Source organism: Sphaeramia orbicularis, chromosome 13 (assembly GCF_902148855.1).
Source record: "Sphaeramia orbicularis chromosome 13, fSphaOr1.1, whole genome shotgun sequence".
NCBI lineage: Eukaryota > Metazoa > Chordata > Actinopteri > Kurtiformes > Apogonidae > Sphaeramia > Sphaeramia orbicularis.
In genome coordinates, this window is record NC_043969.1 from 7,140,346 (window position 1) to 7,157,187 (window position 16,842).

At 36.8% G+C, this 16,842-nt stretch overlaps 1 protein-coding gene across 3 annotated transcripts; it reads left to right on the top strand.

Annotated features, from left to right (window-relative positions):
- The first annotated feature begins 1,053 nt into the window (after window positions 1-1,053).
- inpp5ka (inositol polyphosphate-5-phosphatase Ka) lies at window positions 1,054-14,549 on the top strand. 3 transcript variants are annotated; one of them, XM_030152018.1, is made up of 14 exons: window positions 1,054-1,179; window positions 1,855-1,939; window positions 3,925-4,029; window positions 4,369-4,477; window positions 4,575-4,691; window positions 4,880-5,055; window positions 5,639-5,750; window positions 5,924-6,033; window positions 6,175-6,201; window positions 8,653-8,884; window positions 9,955-10,092; window positions 10,175-10,258; window positions 10,338-10,442; window positions 13,714-14,549. In XM_030152018.1, the coding sequence occupies exons 2-14, from the start codon at window positions 1,857-1,859 to the stop codon at window positions 13,807-13,809; spliced, it is 1,494 nt and encodes a 497-aa protein (XP_030007878.1). In that variant the 5' UTR covers window positions 1,054-1,179; window positions 1,855-1,856; the 3' UTR covers window positions 13,810-14,549. The 3 variants fall into 3 exon arrangements, with proteins under 3 accessions (XP_030007878.1, XP_030007876.1, XP_030007877.1); XM_030152016.1 differs by lacking the exons at window positions 1,054-1,179; window positions 1,855-1,939 and adding an exon at window positions 2,497-3,281; XM_030152017.1 differs by lacking the exons at window positions 1,054-1,179; window positions 1,855-1,939; window positions 6,175-6,201 and adding an exon at window positions 2,506-3,281.
- The last annotated feature ends 2,293 nt before the right edge of the window (window positions 14,550-16,842 follow it).

A 16,842-nucleotide genomic window follows, 5' to 3' on the forward strand; every position in this document is an offset into this window, starting at 1 on the left:
TAGTCAGAGCTGGGTAATGTATAAAAAACAATTTATATGCTCTGGTTTTTTTGCATTTATTCATCATCCATCTGTTGGACTGAAGTAGTCAATTTTAATGAGCCTGTTTGTATGTGGCTCTTGATTTCACACCAGACAAGATCAACCCACCCAGTGAACAGTGATGAACTCCATTTATCAGCGTCTAAAACTCCCCTGTGCAACGTCAGTGTTTTTGTTGTACAGAAATGTTGCAGTACATCTCCCTGCACAGTAGGTGAATGAAAACATTTATTTCTGTCAATGCAGAGAAACCCACATTAGATTAGAGACGTTACTGTTCCCACGATGGGGAAATTCAATGGTCAAGGCAGCAACAGAAATGTGTTTCATATGGAACTCCACTTTAGGCCACAAACACTGTCATAAAGATTTAAAAGCATTCAACAATAACAACAAAAACAACATCAATAACAATAATATAGGGGTTGGATGATTGTGGCATTTCTGTTTTAAAGTACACTGTTACACAGAAATATAACATAATGGATTTTCTGTGTTGTTTTATGAGCCATTCAACTCAAAGTCATCCAGAACAGAATTTTCCTCCTTGAAAAACCTTTAATTGATAAATCCTTCAATATTTCTGATTGCAACTGTATATATACTACAATCAATTTCTACTGAAGCACAGTGAAATGCTGCATTTGATTATAATTATAATTACATATTATAATAATTTTAACGTGAACTCCATTTTTAAAAATTATTATTATGACTTTATTACTACTGAGTCATGAATTCATCATCCTGAAATCTAAAGTTCCAACTGAGGCTATGGTATGTAACATGTCAGTTTAGGAGCTTTTATTTCATTATCAACTCACCCCCAATTCAGACCTTTTCTCAGTTCATGCCATGGATTTTCAAAAAAATAAAGAAATAATAATAATAATAATAATAATAATAATAATAATAATAATAATAATAATTATTATTATTATTATTATTATTATTATTATTATTGTTGTTGTTGCTATATGTGTGTTTTTTATTTTGAAAGTGCTCCACTTCCGGTTAAGGGCCGGAATAACAACATTAGCCTCTGTACTGTGACGTTAAACTGCTGCATCCTGTCCGTTGTACTGTAAATCTGACTTCAGCCAACAAAACGACCAAAATAATACGCCTGTCACCAAGGTAGTATACAGCAAAACACTGTCATTAATTTGAGTGTGAAATGTGGACCTGGGTTAAGTTTTGCTAGTTTCATGACAAGATGACAACAGCAAACCATCATGATAATGTTAGCTTGCGTTCTATGCATTTAGCACGACGGGCTTTTCATAATAGTGTGATTACAGTGTTAACAGTCTAAACACAAGCCAGAGAAGATAGATATGTTAAAGTCGGAAAAAGTATCGACTGTGCCATAGCAGTGTTGGCTAACAAGCAGGGGATTTGCCATTGCATATGTGCATGAAGTGATCTGAGAAATACTCCGTTACCGTAATAAAACTACAAATTCTCTATTACCGGTAGAAGGAAACGTTCTGCAGTCAAAGTGAAAGCCTCCACGTATGATTGACTATATTTAGCCAAGGTATGAAAAATTTATGTTGTCGTTGTGCAGTAAAGTTATTCCTCTTACCACAGCATCAATATGTATGCTTAATTTTAATCTTTGAATACTTACTTTTGAGTTATAAAATACAGACTTTTCTTAAAACGGAGTATTTTTGCACTGTGGCGGTACTGCTTTTTCTCAAGTAAGAGGAATTCCTCTGTGACGGGGCTTTACTTTGTCCAAGCTGTACCTGTGGTTGCAGTCCCCTAGTACAGGTTTATTATATGATAGATATTCGTGTCTTACAGGTATGGAGGAGACCGAGGAACAGTCGGATGCCCAGCAGTCAGACCTCAGTTTGAAGAAGGGAAACCACAAAGGAGACAGTTTCAGGTTGGACCCTGCCTTACAAGTATTTTTGCTCCACCAGTGGATATTTTATACAAATGCGCATACGTAATGATGCAAGGACCTGATGATGTATTCATTAAGCTTATGCACATGCAACAGCTTTGATTGAAATTTATAAATCACCTTTGTGTATTAGAAGATTATTGATGCCCAAGCTGAAAGGAGTTTGAGTAATTTGTGAGGTTTTCAGGCTTTCATATCAGCAGGAACAGTAGGTTCATTGGTGGTTACTTTTTTCTCGTTTCCTTGTTTGAAGAAGTAAGAGGATAGGTGCAGTGTAGTGACTGGTAACCAACATGTCTTGTGTAGTGTAAGATGATGTTCATTTTTGGTTTTGTTTTTTTCATACACCTTTGCAATGAAGAGAAGTTGAAATTCTTTCAAATGATAACCAGTCTTGTTGTTTACACTACCTTTTCTTTTCTCTATTTAAAATAAAGTTTACAGCTGCAATATTTTTGCTTACAGAGCCCAAGTCTTTGTTTAGCTGACTTTTTCCTCATGTCAGTTCATTTCACTCATGGCAGAACACAGAAGCTTGTCATAAAATGTAATTGTCTGTCTGATTTAAGTCTGAATGAGGACACAGTCTGCAGTGTTTGCCAGTCTACAAAGCTGACTGCATTCCGGCTTGTGGATTTGGTTTCCAAACAATAAACGCTTAATGCGGATCTAAAAACAAAAATGTGGTTTTGACATTTTGCCCACGTAAAGAGCAGCTGAGTGCGGAAGAGAGTTTTATTCTCGTGAACTCTGGTGTCCTAATTTTTTTAAATAAGGCTATTGAAGAGACATTTTGCAATGAGATTATAGGAATTTTTAGCATACATAGAGGACTTGTAGAGAAATTAACTACTTTGCTAATCATTTGGCTAATCTAAGAGCCTGGAACCAGGAGTTTTGTGTTCACTCAGTGGGTTTGTTCTTCACAAACCACAAAACAAAACAAGACTCTCACACTATTGAACAGAGCCATACGTGGAGATTTCTAAGATTTTACCTTCTAAAACTGATTTTTTTTTTTTTCCTTCACTGCTCTTGAGAAGCCCACTGATCTTGCTCAGCTTCGCTTTTGAACCATAATGGATGAAATCCATCAGTTTTTTGGTACCCCAGTGCGCTACCGCTCTGACAGCATTGCCAGCAGTACGACACAGTCAACGGGCAGCAAACTGATTCTGCGCCAACGGCTCAATCAGCTAATGACCTGTGTGGATGATCTGGACCCCAGCGATGAGCTGCATGAGAAAGTGGCTAAGACTCTGGACAATGCCTTTGTCATCTGTGGCAAGAGAGCAAACAAACCAAAGAAACATAGTTTCAGGTGGAAAAAGATGTCCTCTCTTGCGCTGCTGAGTTTTTGGTTGTGGTATTGTACAGGAATAATCCTCCTTTACCTCCTTTTTACCTCCGCCAAAGAGGTTATGTTTTTGCCAGGGTTTGTTTGTCTGTCTGTTTGTCTGTCCGTTAGTTTGCAACATAACTCAAAAAGTTATGGACAGATTTGATGAAATTTTCAGGGTTTGTTGGAAATGGGATAAGGAAGAAATGATTAACTTTTGGGGGTGATCGGGGGTGGGGGGGCCCACGGGGGGGCCCACTGATCAGCCTTGGCGGAGGTCTGCGCTCTCCGAGTGCTTCTAGTTTTCTCTTTGTTCCCTTTGATTTTTTATCTGTAAGTTGAATAAGATACTTTATCACAGGCCAAGACAAGAGTCTTGATTCATTTTAAGTGAAACACTGGTTGAACTTTGTCCTGTATTTTACTGTCACAGCTAAGGAAAGAAAATGCAGTAATATGGATGTTATAAATTTCCATGAAAGGATGACTGCCTTCATTATGTGTTAACTGCAGGGCATTGACATGCTTATGGAAATAAAACAGTGTCTATAGTGTAAAAGCATTCAAAAGTCACACATACTACAGTGAAAATAGTGAAAAGGTTTTCTGTTTTCTCTGACTGCAGGTTACACATTGTGACGTGGAATGTGGCCACAGCCGATCCCCCAGATGATGTGTCCTTGCTTCTCCATCTGAATTCCCCTAAGAGCCCAGACCTCTATGTCATTGGGTAAATGGCTGAGGGATGTAGATTTACTGGCGCACCCAGCAATTGTTCAGATTGAGTTTAAATGGCGAATATTAGTAGTATATAATTTCTAAATCCTATTTTACAGAACAAGTAGTACATTGTAACCCAAGCTCCTTATGCATTTCATGACTAAAAGAGAAGTAAGATATAAACAAAAAATTGTCTTCTATTGTCTTGTACATTGTCTTATACCACCTGTCACTTTATGACTACTAACTTAGCATAATATAGTCACTCATTTTGACTTAAATATGATGTTGTGAGTTCAGTATAATTAGATATGGAGCAAAATGACTGATTGGTAAAATTGTGCATTAGTCTGCAGGAGGTGTACTCGGGGCCACTGAGATTTGTGTCGGACATTGTGTTTGATGATCCTTGGAGTCATCTGTTCATGTCCACTTTAGCACCATTGAGTTATGTCAAGGTACAAATCCAAATTATCTGGAAATACCCTCACAGAACTCATGTGTAAACTAAGGCTGCAGCTACATTATTATGTTTTTATTTTCCATTTGTTGCAGGTGTCATCCATTCGAATGCAGGGTCTTCTACTGCTCTTCTTCTCTAAAATGGAGCATGTTCCCTTCATCAGAGACATTCAGGCCACATACACACGGACAGGCATTTTTGGCTACTGGGTAAGAAATTCAAGCACACAAATGAAGTAAATGTGCAATAAAATACCATGTTTTTGTGTGCCACATTGGAGAATCTAACCACAGAATCAGAAGTAAGTGAGACATCTTTTTGAAGTGGTAAAAGCACCGGTGTCCCTTACACAGATAACTTATAATAACTGTTCAATAGAACCTCTTTTCTGTCTCAGGGTAACAAAGGTGGCGTGTCCATCCGTCTGTCTTTCTACGGACACATGCTGTGTTTTCTCAACTGCCACTTGGCGGCTCACATGAAATATGCCACAGAGAGAGTGGATGAATTTGAGTACATCATGGACACACAGATGTTTAACTGCACTAAAGCTCCAAGAATTATTGACCACAGGTGAGCAGATGATGAAATTTGACATGCAAACTATACATGACCTTTTTGATTATTTATAAAGTTTTGTACTGCCTGTACAAAGGATGGGTGTTCCTAAACACATACAGATTGCTTTGTAGAGATGCGACTTTGCCTCTGTATGCCTCTGCTGGTATGATCCCTCCCTGAGGTCATTAGCCCCAGTGGTTTCTGGCTAAATTGCTTGGTCCTACACCTACAACTGTAAGGCTAGGTTAAGTTCCAGAGAATGAAAGGAACACAGTCCTCAGGCTCTGAATTGGATCATAGTTCTAGTGGCTCAGGCATTTTTTGTTCCAATAAAGCTTTCAGATGGAGCATAGAAACATTTCTCACGCTGCAATGGTATTTGATATTCTGGAGAGGCTTCCTCCTGATCGCGTGTGGTTTTAATCTGTAGAGCTTTGTAAATCTTGTATTTAGTTTGTCAATGTTTTATTCATTCAGATACTTTGTGGCAGTGACACTTTTTTTCTATGTTCTGACTCAAAACACACATTGATTACTGCCTTACACAGGTTTTGAAATGATGTATTAGTTTCTTTCTGTTCCTCTCTTGATACAGGCTAGTGTTTTGGTTTGGTGACCTCAACTTCCGTATTCAGGACCATGGCATGCACTTTGTCCGCTCCTGTATAAACAATCAAACCTACAGCCTGCTATGGAGCCAGGATCAGGTTTGACATCGATGCAATAATAGGCCAGCTGTTCACTGAGCCAGAATAATTAACTTTAGTTGATGTAACAGTCTTAGAATGACAAGAAAATGTGTAAACAGGTTAACATTAGTTACAGTTTAGTGCTGTGTGTATGATTGGAAGGTTATGGCATGTGTGTGTGTCCTTCTCAGTTGACCATGATGAAGAAGAAGGAACAGTTGCTGCAGGAGTTTGAGGAAGGGCCTCTGGACTTTAAGCCCACATACAAGTTTGACTTAAACTCTGATACTTATGACAGCAGGTAACTTTTGTCGCATAATCTTAATCATAATCAGATCTTTAAAATCTTAGCCACCTTCTTTAAATGACTTTTTATTTTCAGACCTCTGCTCAAAGTAGAATTGAGTAACTACCTATTCTACACATCTTTTCAATTTCACAGGCTCTACAGGACATGGTTTGCCTTTAAGTAAGAGTTTAAACATCTACATAACTATTACACATTTTTAATGTTACCTGACTCTACATGAGATGCTGTGTTGAACAACACAGAAATTGCGGTATCCTGCTTCTTTCATTCCTTATGGTAACATTGGCACTAGTTTTGGAAAGGCTTGATGAAGATGATGACCTTCATCTATAACATACTGCAAAGTAAACAAACAGAACTAACAGAGACAAACCATGGTGTCTCTACTAAGAAAGACTGAGATTCTTGTCCAGAGCTCAGAGGCCTGTTTGTTTTTGGAGCCAATACTGTTGCCATTAAAGTGACACTGTGGAATTTTTTTTTAATCACTAGTAGCATCATGATGCATGGAAATGGTGACACAGTGTGAAAAGGTTGAAACAAAGACAACAAGAAAGCAAACACTGATATTACAATTTAGGCTTAAAATACGTTGAATATAGGAATTTTCCATAAGCTTAACTAGCATTTGGAAAAGTATAGAGTAACTAATATGAAGAAATCGTAAGAATCATCCTAAGGTGTTATGTGTGTGTGGATGTATTTAGATCAGTACTGACTGACTGTAATTTACATCTAGAAAAATTCCATTTTCTTCCCGTACTTCTTCCCGTACAAAGACATTATTCCTACCAAGCCATTTATATGGCTGATGAAAATGAATATTCCTATTTACTAACAGAAGAACACGCTTCATTATCACAATAAAATGCTCCAGGATGTATGTCCTACAGCTACACACCTGTGCCTGTAGATGGCGCTACCGCACACAGTATTGTATTATTTGTAGATATCCCAAACCCTGTTGATATGGAAGTCTTTTCTAAGGGTGAAAAGTATGTGTTTTTTCTTCCAACCAGCAATACTGATTTTCTCTTTGGACATGCTTATCTAACCTAGCTATGAAAATCATTGGCCAGTTGTTTGTGGACAGCACATAGAGCTGAACAGGCACGAGGCTGAAAAATCCCCAAATTAATATACGTTAAAAAATGCTCCCAAAATCTAGAAAATATCAGCTTGTTCCACATGTCTGAGTCATAAGTTTCATTCAAAATAACATATAATTCAGAAAGGAATATATAAAAATAGTGGAACGTAATTGATAATGCCCTGCTGAAACAGGGACATCCCCACACTTAATTTTAATCTGAATCTTATTTCAGTCTAATTGTTTTATCAAAGTGCATGATTTCACCCATGATTTAACTGATTCCAGTTCCCTTCAATTCATTGAGAGGAGCATAAATGAAAAGAGAAACACAAACATCTCCTTTGTTAAAAACAATGACATTTTTAGGTCTAAAGGGCACACACACAAAATTTTTCGTTGAAACAGTAAAATTATTTTAAGTAGTTAAAAAAAAAAAACTCCACAGGATTCCTTTAAACAGCAAAGTATGAGTGGTTCATATTAACCTGCATTTAACCTCCACCATGTAATATCATCCTGCTGCTGTAGTGGTTTGTTTATGTAAAAGCTGGTGAGTAACGTCTCCCTGAACAGCTGCCACATCACAACTAACATGCATGGCCATAAATAGATTTTTTAACACCACAAGCTCTGTGACTATGGTTATATCAATGTGTGTCGGTTAGATTATACTTGTGAGGTCTTTCAGGTTCTGATCAGTGTAAAAGATATAGTAAATGCTCCCAAATACTTTGAAAGTGGTAGAAATGGGTGTTTTCAAATGTAGTCATCAGTGAAAAGGTGGAGGAGGAACTAGAGATATGAGCTGACAGTGAAATAAAGCAACAGATGCATGATTTGGTTGTTTAGCGCCCATTTCATGTCACTGATATTCTAAATAGTTCATATATCATGTTTGCCTAAATGAAGAATTATACTGTTTCTGCACCCTATGTGACAGAAATAGATCTTGACCAATCTTGCTAAATATAACTTTAGAGCTGCAAAGAGAAAAAACTTGTGTTCCAGTGAAGCATTTATTGTAATCTCTGTCTTGAAGTGTTAATACTCATCACACATATGTCAAAATTTGAAATATGACACTTGAAGCATAGTGGAAAATCATGCATCAGTATATATATTATTTAAATAGAACAAAAAGAAAAAAAAAAACAAATATCACTGTCAGTCTTAGAGCAAATCATACAATATCAGAACTAAAAATGTATTTGGAGTCCAATGTTAGGATTTGCAGGATTTTTAATAGATGTTTTATGGTTATTATGATTATTATTTGAACTTTAAATTTCAGGATGAAATTAAATTTTAAAAACTTAAGCTGAAAATGAACCTAGTTGGAGGGCAATCAACCCTATGTATGTTTGTATACATTATATGTAAGAACGTAACATAGGCTTTTTTTTTTTTTTCTCCCTCCACTTTGCATCAAAGAGTCTTCACAGCCTTGAATCTGTATCTAAAGAGTAAAATGAACCCCTCGCTTCCTCTTTACTCTCTTTCTTTTGCCACCGGTCCAGTGGTAAGAAGCGAAAACCCGCCTGGACCGACAGGATTCTGTGGCGGCTCCAACCTAAAGCCTCACCCCCTGACGAGAGCAGTGAGGATGTCAGTACGCAGGAGCCAACGGTGGCGGAGCAGCGGGAAGAGGATGAGGAGTTCCCTCTGAAGATCAAGCAGGATTTGTACACCAGCAAGATGGAGTACAGCATCAGTGACCACAAGCCTGTCATTGGTATCTTCAGCCTGGAAGTGAGTGCATTGTTGGATTTAATTTTATCAGAAGGTCTTTATTTATTTATACTCTGAACACCAATATAAGTGACAAATGTGTTGGGGAGAGGTTATATCTGAAAACAGCAAGGATAAACTCCCACACACCTTCTCATATCTTTGAAACTTTATAGCAGAGTTTTGGTCTTTATGACCTTCATCAGGTGTTGAAACTTTCAGAGAAGTGAGACAGTGTGAGAGCTTTTCTATACTGTTATCAGAAGGCATTTAGTTCATTTTGTCCAAACTTTAACCAAGAAACACTCACATGGAAAATCTCTTAACTGGAGTTAATAAAGCTTAGGTGACATTCTACGTATACACGTATAAAACATAGTTACACAAACATCATGACAGTTTACAAGGCACTTAAAGAAATAACTGAAACATATAGAGCATCAGTTTCAAAATCACGCGACATAATCAACTGATATGCATCACAAATCATGACATTAATATATAAACTAATACACCTCCAAGAGAATTAAGATAACTTTTAATGCAACTCGTGAAACAAGCACTTTTAGGGAATTTGCAATTTGTTTCAAACAAAGGCAGAAACCATTGGTTTTCCCTGGGTTTTCGGAGGGTTTATAGGCTGTCTGGGATAATGGTTTTCCCACTCTAACCTTCTACAAAAACTTGGAAATGCTAGAGCATATAATCAATAAAAAAACACTCATCTTAAAAGTAAAAGTTACTGAAGCCCACTTGGTGTCCTTTACATCAAGTAATGTAGTGAATTATGATGGTCTGCACATTGATAATTCCATTCATTTTGCGTGTGCACTCTGTCTAATCCTCATAACGGTAAGGAAATCCCTGGAAGCATATCTAAACATCCCATTTGCCAATTCAGTATGAGCCTTCAGAACTGTAGCACTTAATGTTTTTTTGACAGCCCTAAAATTTTCTCACAAACAAGAACCTGAGAATGTTTTAGTCAAAAGAAAAGTTTTAGTCAAATGAGAACCTACACAGACAAAAGAAACAGCCAAAAATCTAAATGAATGTGCTTGTTTTTACTCTGTGCTGGTCTGTCTGTCTAGCTGAGGAAGATGTATGAGATCCCTCTGGTGCGTTTGCGGGCAGAGGGCGACTGGAGCGCTGACATTGATGCCATGGTCGTCTACAGCCCTCTACAGCCCTTCCCCTCCAGTTCATGGGACTGGATCGGCCTCTATATGGTTTGTTCACCACCAGCCGCAGATCATAGCAGACCAAATGAGATATTTCTATGTGATTCTTGAATGTGTGTTTGGAATGCAGGTCGGATTCACCAGTATGTCAGACTATATCACCTATACTTGGGTTAAAGATGATGAAGTGGCTTTTAATGAGGAGCTGATGCAGGTAATTCTTTATCATCTCATCTCATTCATTAGGATGGAGAGTGATTCCACAGATGATGTAAATACTGCCTGTTTTTTAGGTATATGTTAGTAAAGAGGAGATTCCTGTGCGTGGAGGAGAGTGTGTGCTGTGCTACTACAGTAGTGCTCTGCAGTGCATCATTGGAATTAGTGAACCATTCAAGGTGAGTATTAAAGAGATAATAGTTTCTTTAAAAAGCTCTGCCCCCTCAGTCTGTCTTAGCCCCATCTACAGACTGTGTATAATGAGTAGATGGAGGAACCATGATATCACCCATTGCTTTCTGAGCTGCTGTTTTGAAGCCCAAATTTTGATATTTTGGCCGTTGCCATGGAGCCAATCCCAGTGGGTGTCAGCTGTATTACAGCTTTGTGACAGTTGGGCGTTGACTTCATTTAGGAGCCAAGGTCATTGCTCCTTGACCCTAGCAGGTATATGGATGGCATATGTAAAGAGACAGCACCGTAGAGTGTGTTGTTCAAGTGTTAGACCACCACAACAACTTCAACACACCTTTGTGTTGACTTTACAGCCTTTTTTTTATGGGCCATATTTTGATGGCTTTTAAAATGGAAATGGTTAGAGATATCAATATAGTTACTATTGAGCACTGATAGGAAGTCATATATGGACTTTCATTTAATTTGTTGTTATCCTCAAGTGAAAATATCACCCACTTTTATTGGGGGATTGATGTCCTGCATCATAACCACAGGACTCTAACATAGCGGCAGACCCTGACAACCTTGCAAATTCAGCTTATTATTGATTCTTGATAGAACATGCTGGTGAGACACAGGGCCATTGGTCCTGCTTTGAATGAATGATTTATTTATTTTTAAAATGGGACAATTCATATTAATGAACATTTACATGTAAATACAAGAGATTATAGCCATAGAGCTAATTTCCATCTCGAGTCCCATTGGCAGGTAAAAAAAAATTAAAAAGAACAGCTTACAAATAACATAATACCATAACTGAAGTAAGACATACAAAGAGAAAACCAAGTAACATCACATAGTGCACACAAACAGACAAAAACGGGGACCAAGGCAAGCTACCAAGCAAAAATTGATTAAGGTTTTCTCATGAATTATATTATAAATATCCCATTTTTGCTATTACACATGTTTATATTGCAGATATCCCATTGTTGCTGTTACACATAATTGGATTTACTGTTTGCTAGATAGTCTTTTTTCATCGACTATCTGGCAAACAGTAAATCTAGTCACACAATTTTCTGTGGGGATTTTGAACACATTAGAAAATCCAAAAGCAACAGAGTAATGAAAATATTTTTGAGCATTTAAAAAACAATAAAGATAAAAAAGAAGGTATAACACAGTATGTGAATAACAGACACCGTTGCTCATACTGTAATATGCTGTTCGTCTCTATATGTCAGCCCTGCGATGAACTGGTGACACGTCCAGGGTATACCCCTCCTTTGCAGAAACACAGCTGGGATAGGCTCCAGGACCCTTACTACCCTCTCGAGGATAAAGCTTTTCAGAAAAAGAATGAATTTATTATTTACATGAAAAGAAAATAGTTTTTCTCACCTCATTTTTAAAGATAAAGTTGTATGCTCAGAGCTGCAGTAACAGACACTTTTTTCTTCATTAGTATTTTGACAGTGTTGTAGTTTACCCATACATCCAGATCTCTAAATCCCACTGCTCTGATCTCTGAAACTATCAACCACAGATCAGATGATATTCTGACCATTTCAGATTAAATTCATGGATCCATAGCTACAAAAAAAAAGCTGTCTGCCAATCACTTTTAATCTCCAGGGTGGGCTATAGCATAGCATTCACTTAGCATATAACACTAAATATATGCAAGCAGGCTTTTATGTAAAAAATAAGAATCAGATCAACTAGCGTTATGTGCTTAACAGCCAAACTGTGCATTTCTCTGCCTTTACTTGACAGATTTTCACTAGGTTTTGTAACAGATTGCTCATTTTTCTGCCCAAATGTGTAAAGGACTTGTTGCTCCATATCCGCTAGTGAAGTGTAAACACTGGCCGGTAATAGAAACCCAAACCCAGGTCCCCCATCTGGACTGAAAAATCACAAAAATACATCACAGATGAACATCTTATCGGGAAATGGAGGTAGTGAGAAAGTTTGCAAGACAATCGTTATGCTGCTGTAATAACGGCTGTTTTGAAAACTGATAACGTCGGAACCTATCAATACTGCAGCCTTTAATTATTTGGCCCATGGATTCTGATACCCATCCCTACTGGTAACATTTTTACCTCATGTTAGATTACCAGAGGGTTCCTGCAGTCCTCTGGGAACAGTAAAAGACAAAATAACCTGGAAATCTTATTTTCTGCATCTGTATGATATTTTAATGTACTGCTACACAAATAAATAGTAATGAAGACATGCATGAAAATATATTGGTACATACAAGTTAGGAAACAAATTAAAACAGGGAAAAGTTAGGAGAAAGATGATGATTTAAAAGGTGTGTCATAATCACTACATAAAATTATCACTACATGCAATTTGTGTCATGTATGAAATCGTGAGTGTGTAAAATATTTTTAAAAATGAAAAAGGAAGGAAGCTTACAATAATTTGGCCTTTTAAAAACAGTAGGAAATGATGATGTGAAGTATACTAAGATAGTGTCAGAGAAGAAAAAGGTTATGAAAGGACATATCTGTGGAGGAGCCTAAACACAGCTGTGAAGCTGTCAAGCATGTACACCATAGTTTATGAATGCTTTATGCTCTGCGATGACTTTTTATTTTCTGAGTAAAACCAACACATTTTTGCAGAACTTTGGATGTATTTTACTCCAGTCCTTGAAAAAAAGTATATTAACCTTAAGTAGTTTTTGAGTATTTGAAATGAATATGAAAATAACTGTCATTTATAGAATGAAAATTATATTCTTTAATTTTCAATAAATAATAAAGTTCATAAATGCTCATTAAAATTATATTGCCAGTGTGAAAAATCATGCAAAGGTTTGCAAATGTTGTCTGTACAATCAGAGGGAATCCGGTATGTGATGTTAGTGTAAACCCACTAGGAAGAATTAACAGTTGGATTTTGCATCGGAGGTGTTGGATTAGATGTACATACTGTCACATACTGTAAATATTGTTGCACTGACTGGAATAGCACTCCCAATTTCAATCTACACACATTGACAATTAAAGCTATTGCATTGTATTGTATTGCATTCTATTCTATTCTATTCTATTCTATTCTATTCTATTCTATTCTATTCTATTCTATTCTATTCTATTCTATGTAGTTTATGGATGTTTGGTTCCCTTTAAATGCAGAGGACTGCTCATTTTTCATCAAATGTAAATGCATTAATAGGCAGATTGAAACTAGTTTTACTTCTGTCAAAACCTAGAATGCCCAGTGTGACATTGCTCATCTGTTTTCCAGGTGCATGAGTCTAAAGTGGCTGTTGAGGAAGGCCTGGTGCCTGAGAAGATCAATGGACTCAACAGAACTGCAGGAGGTGAAGATGTATGGAACTGAACGGCGTATATACTGTACCTGCAGTGGGATGTGGACATGGATTTTCTGGACCAGAGCAAAGATTTTAATAACTTATGTCAGTGCTTCTTAACCTGCCAGTGAAAGTGCAGATTAGGGAACACTGCCTGTTCACGTTATTATACTCGCTCCTCTAAAGTTACAGCTCTTAATGTACTTACGTCTATATGGTCGGAACAGCTGCCATTTAGGGCCACACTTTCTCTACAGGCAGGAACCAGAGTTGACTAGAATCACAGGAATTCTTTAAACATTTGTTTTATAGGGAAAAAAAACACCCCTTACAAATGTGAATAGCTACATAAAACTGGCCTGTTCATGTTGCTGTTCTTATTTTACCTGAAGCATAATAGAATAGAGCAAAGTGTGAACATGAAGTTATAAGATGTAACTGAATGGTTTGACTGAAATGTGTTGTACCAGAAAAAGTGATAAGAGTTGAAGGATACAGGATCTTTGCAGCCCACTGTGTCAGTTCATGAATGGAGACCCCCAATTTAGGACCATGTTAATTGATGCAATATTTAATTTGTACTTTATATTTTTTTTGCTGAAGTTAGTCTAACAACTGCCTTGCTGTGGCTGGAAAAAATGCTGGATTGCTGATTATTTAAGTTGTCAGTCAAACGTCACCCAACTGCTCTAAATCAAAAAGGGAATCAGTTAACACATCACTCAATGACCAGATCAGTTTATTTACAAAGAATGAGTTATATTGCAGTGAAAAGCGAACCTTTGAATAGCCAGAACATGGGTAAGCCTCAAAGACCCAAACAGCCACTGGCAACCAAAATCATTTACTAATGTAAAACGTTTAATACCCATTGAACCACTAATCCTATAGATACAAGTAAGTAATTCAGGTAAAATGCAGTTTCTCAGCTTTCCATGGTTGTCAGATATGAACCATTTGGACATTCAGAGGCTCCGCAGTGAATGTGGAAACACCTTCATCCTCTCCAACAAGTAAAACCCATGTAGTTTGACTAATGACAGTGGTTGGAGATGCCTGTTGTGTTCATTTATTGATATTTTTTGTTGAAAAGGTCACTTTTTCTTTGTTTTTCTCTGTTTTTGATATAACCTTCAACTTTACTTTGAACTTTTATGAACATTTAGATGTACAGTAAATTAAATATAGGAAAGTACCTGATATTCACTGAAAAATGAAAAATACAGAGGATAATATTATAATAAATGGTGGTAAGTCACTTAAGAAATAGATAGAATAGAGAGAACACTTACCATTAGGGATACCAGGAAGGTGCGATCCTTGATAGTCTAATGATTAATCTTCATCTGTCCAGTCATCATGGATGTTTGAATTTATATTAGTTGTTGCAATTGCGCTGTTGTAACTTGCAGCTAAAATGATCTGCCAGAAGGTCGTAAAATCAGCGGAAGGCTGGAACGTAATATATTCTCTATTTCCACGGAACATAATATATTGTCTATTTCCATGTGTTCATTCCAGTCTTACTTAAAGCTTTAAGGTGAAAAAAAGTCCAATTAAGACCTTGAGAAATGACTTCATGCTGAGCTGATTGAAAGAGTTCATGCTGAAATATTTAGGAGAACTCTTTATCCTGTGTACTGTCCTGAAAACAGAGTAACATTGCTGTAGTATGATAGCTGGATCTATATATGCTTTTATCATTCTATATGTAATTTAAAATACTCATAGGGCTCAGAGAATATCTAACTGTAGTGCTGTGAATGAGCTGCTATAGGAAGATTTAGGTTTGATTTCACCTCACAGTACTTTAAGTTGAGAAACATCTATATTACATGTTCTTTGTGAAGTGTGTGTGGCTTATTTGCACCCAGTGTCTCATGTTGTTAATTTTTCCCTTTAACATTTAATTTGCTGTCACAGTGACGGAGTAAGGCCGAGTATGTTGCACTGTTGAATAGAAATGCGCAAGTGTTGTCACCCTCCATTATCGTGATATCTGATGGTTGTCGTTTTATTATTATTGTGTATAGAGAAAGTAGCCAAATGCATTGTTTTTAAACTGTGGATTCAGCAAGTGCCTTTGAAATGAATGTTGCTTTACATTTAATGTACTGTATTCTGCTGCTCACATTTGATACTGTGTGTATCAATATTAATCAGATTGTTTATCGTAACAGAGCATGATTTTCAAGGCCTCTACTTGTTTAGTGATCCAACTGATTTTAAATATAAACTTTCAACCTTCAGATACATGGAAATAATCCACTGAATGTTGTTAATGTATGGAATTTATGTCTATTTTCAAACTAGAGTGAATAAAACAGCAACTGTACTATAACAGAATACCAACAAATTTGTAGCTTTGCACATGCAAATATTAAATAAGTTTTGCTTTATTTTTTGTGCAATTTGTTCATTGACTGGAGTTTTTATCATGCTCAGTGGGATCCAATATATACTTTTAGAACAGAATTTGGTTGCTGACATTTGTCTGTTTGAAGGATTATGTAAAAAAAAGATGTGGCGAAAACATTTAACTAATGAATCGGAGCTGTTCATGATTCTTTTCAGTGATGCACCAGCGCTGCAACTGGCATGACACCTCCGCTAAAGCTGTTATGAAAACCTTAAGGGTGTTAATAAAAGTGTAGCTCTGCCTCAGTAGCAGCTAGATTAGACACAACAGTGACAGTGATAACATGTATAAATGGAAAAATCAAATTGAGTAAATTAGTGAAAAACAAATGCTATAATGGTATTACATGTATTTTGCAAATGAAAAAGGACTCAAAAGAAATCAATATCAATTAAAGTTTTTGCTGTATTCACAATATTTCCCTCACTGCTACCAGGAAATTTTTTTTGAAGGGGATCTGAAATATCCTTCCCCAGAAAGTTTTCAACTTAACACCACATACAGGGTGGGGAAGCAAATTTTACAATGAACATTTAGTTGTTTTTTCTCAGCAGGCACTACGTCAATTGTTTTGAAACCAAACATATATTGATGTCATAATCATACCTAACACTACTATCCATACCTTTTCAAAAACTTTTGC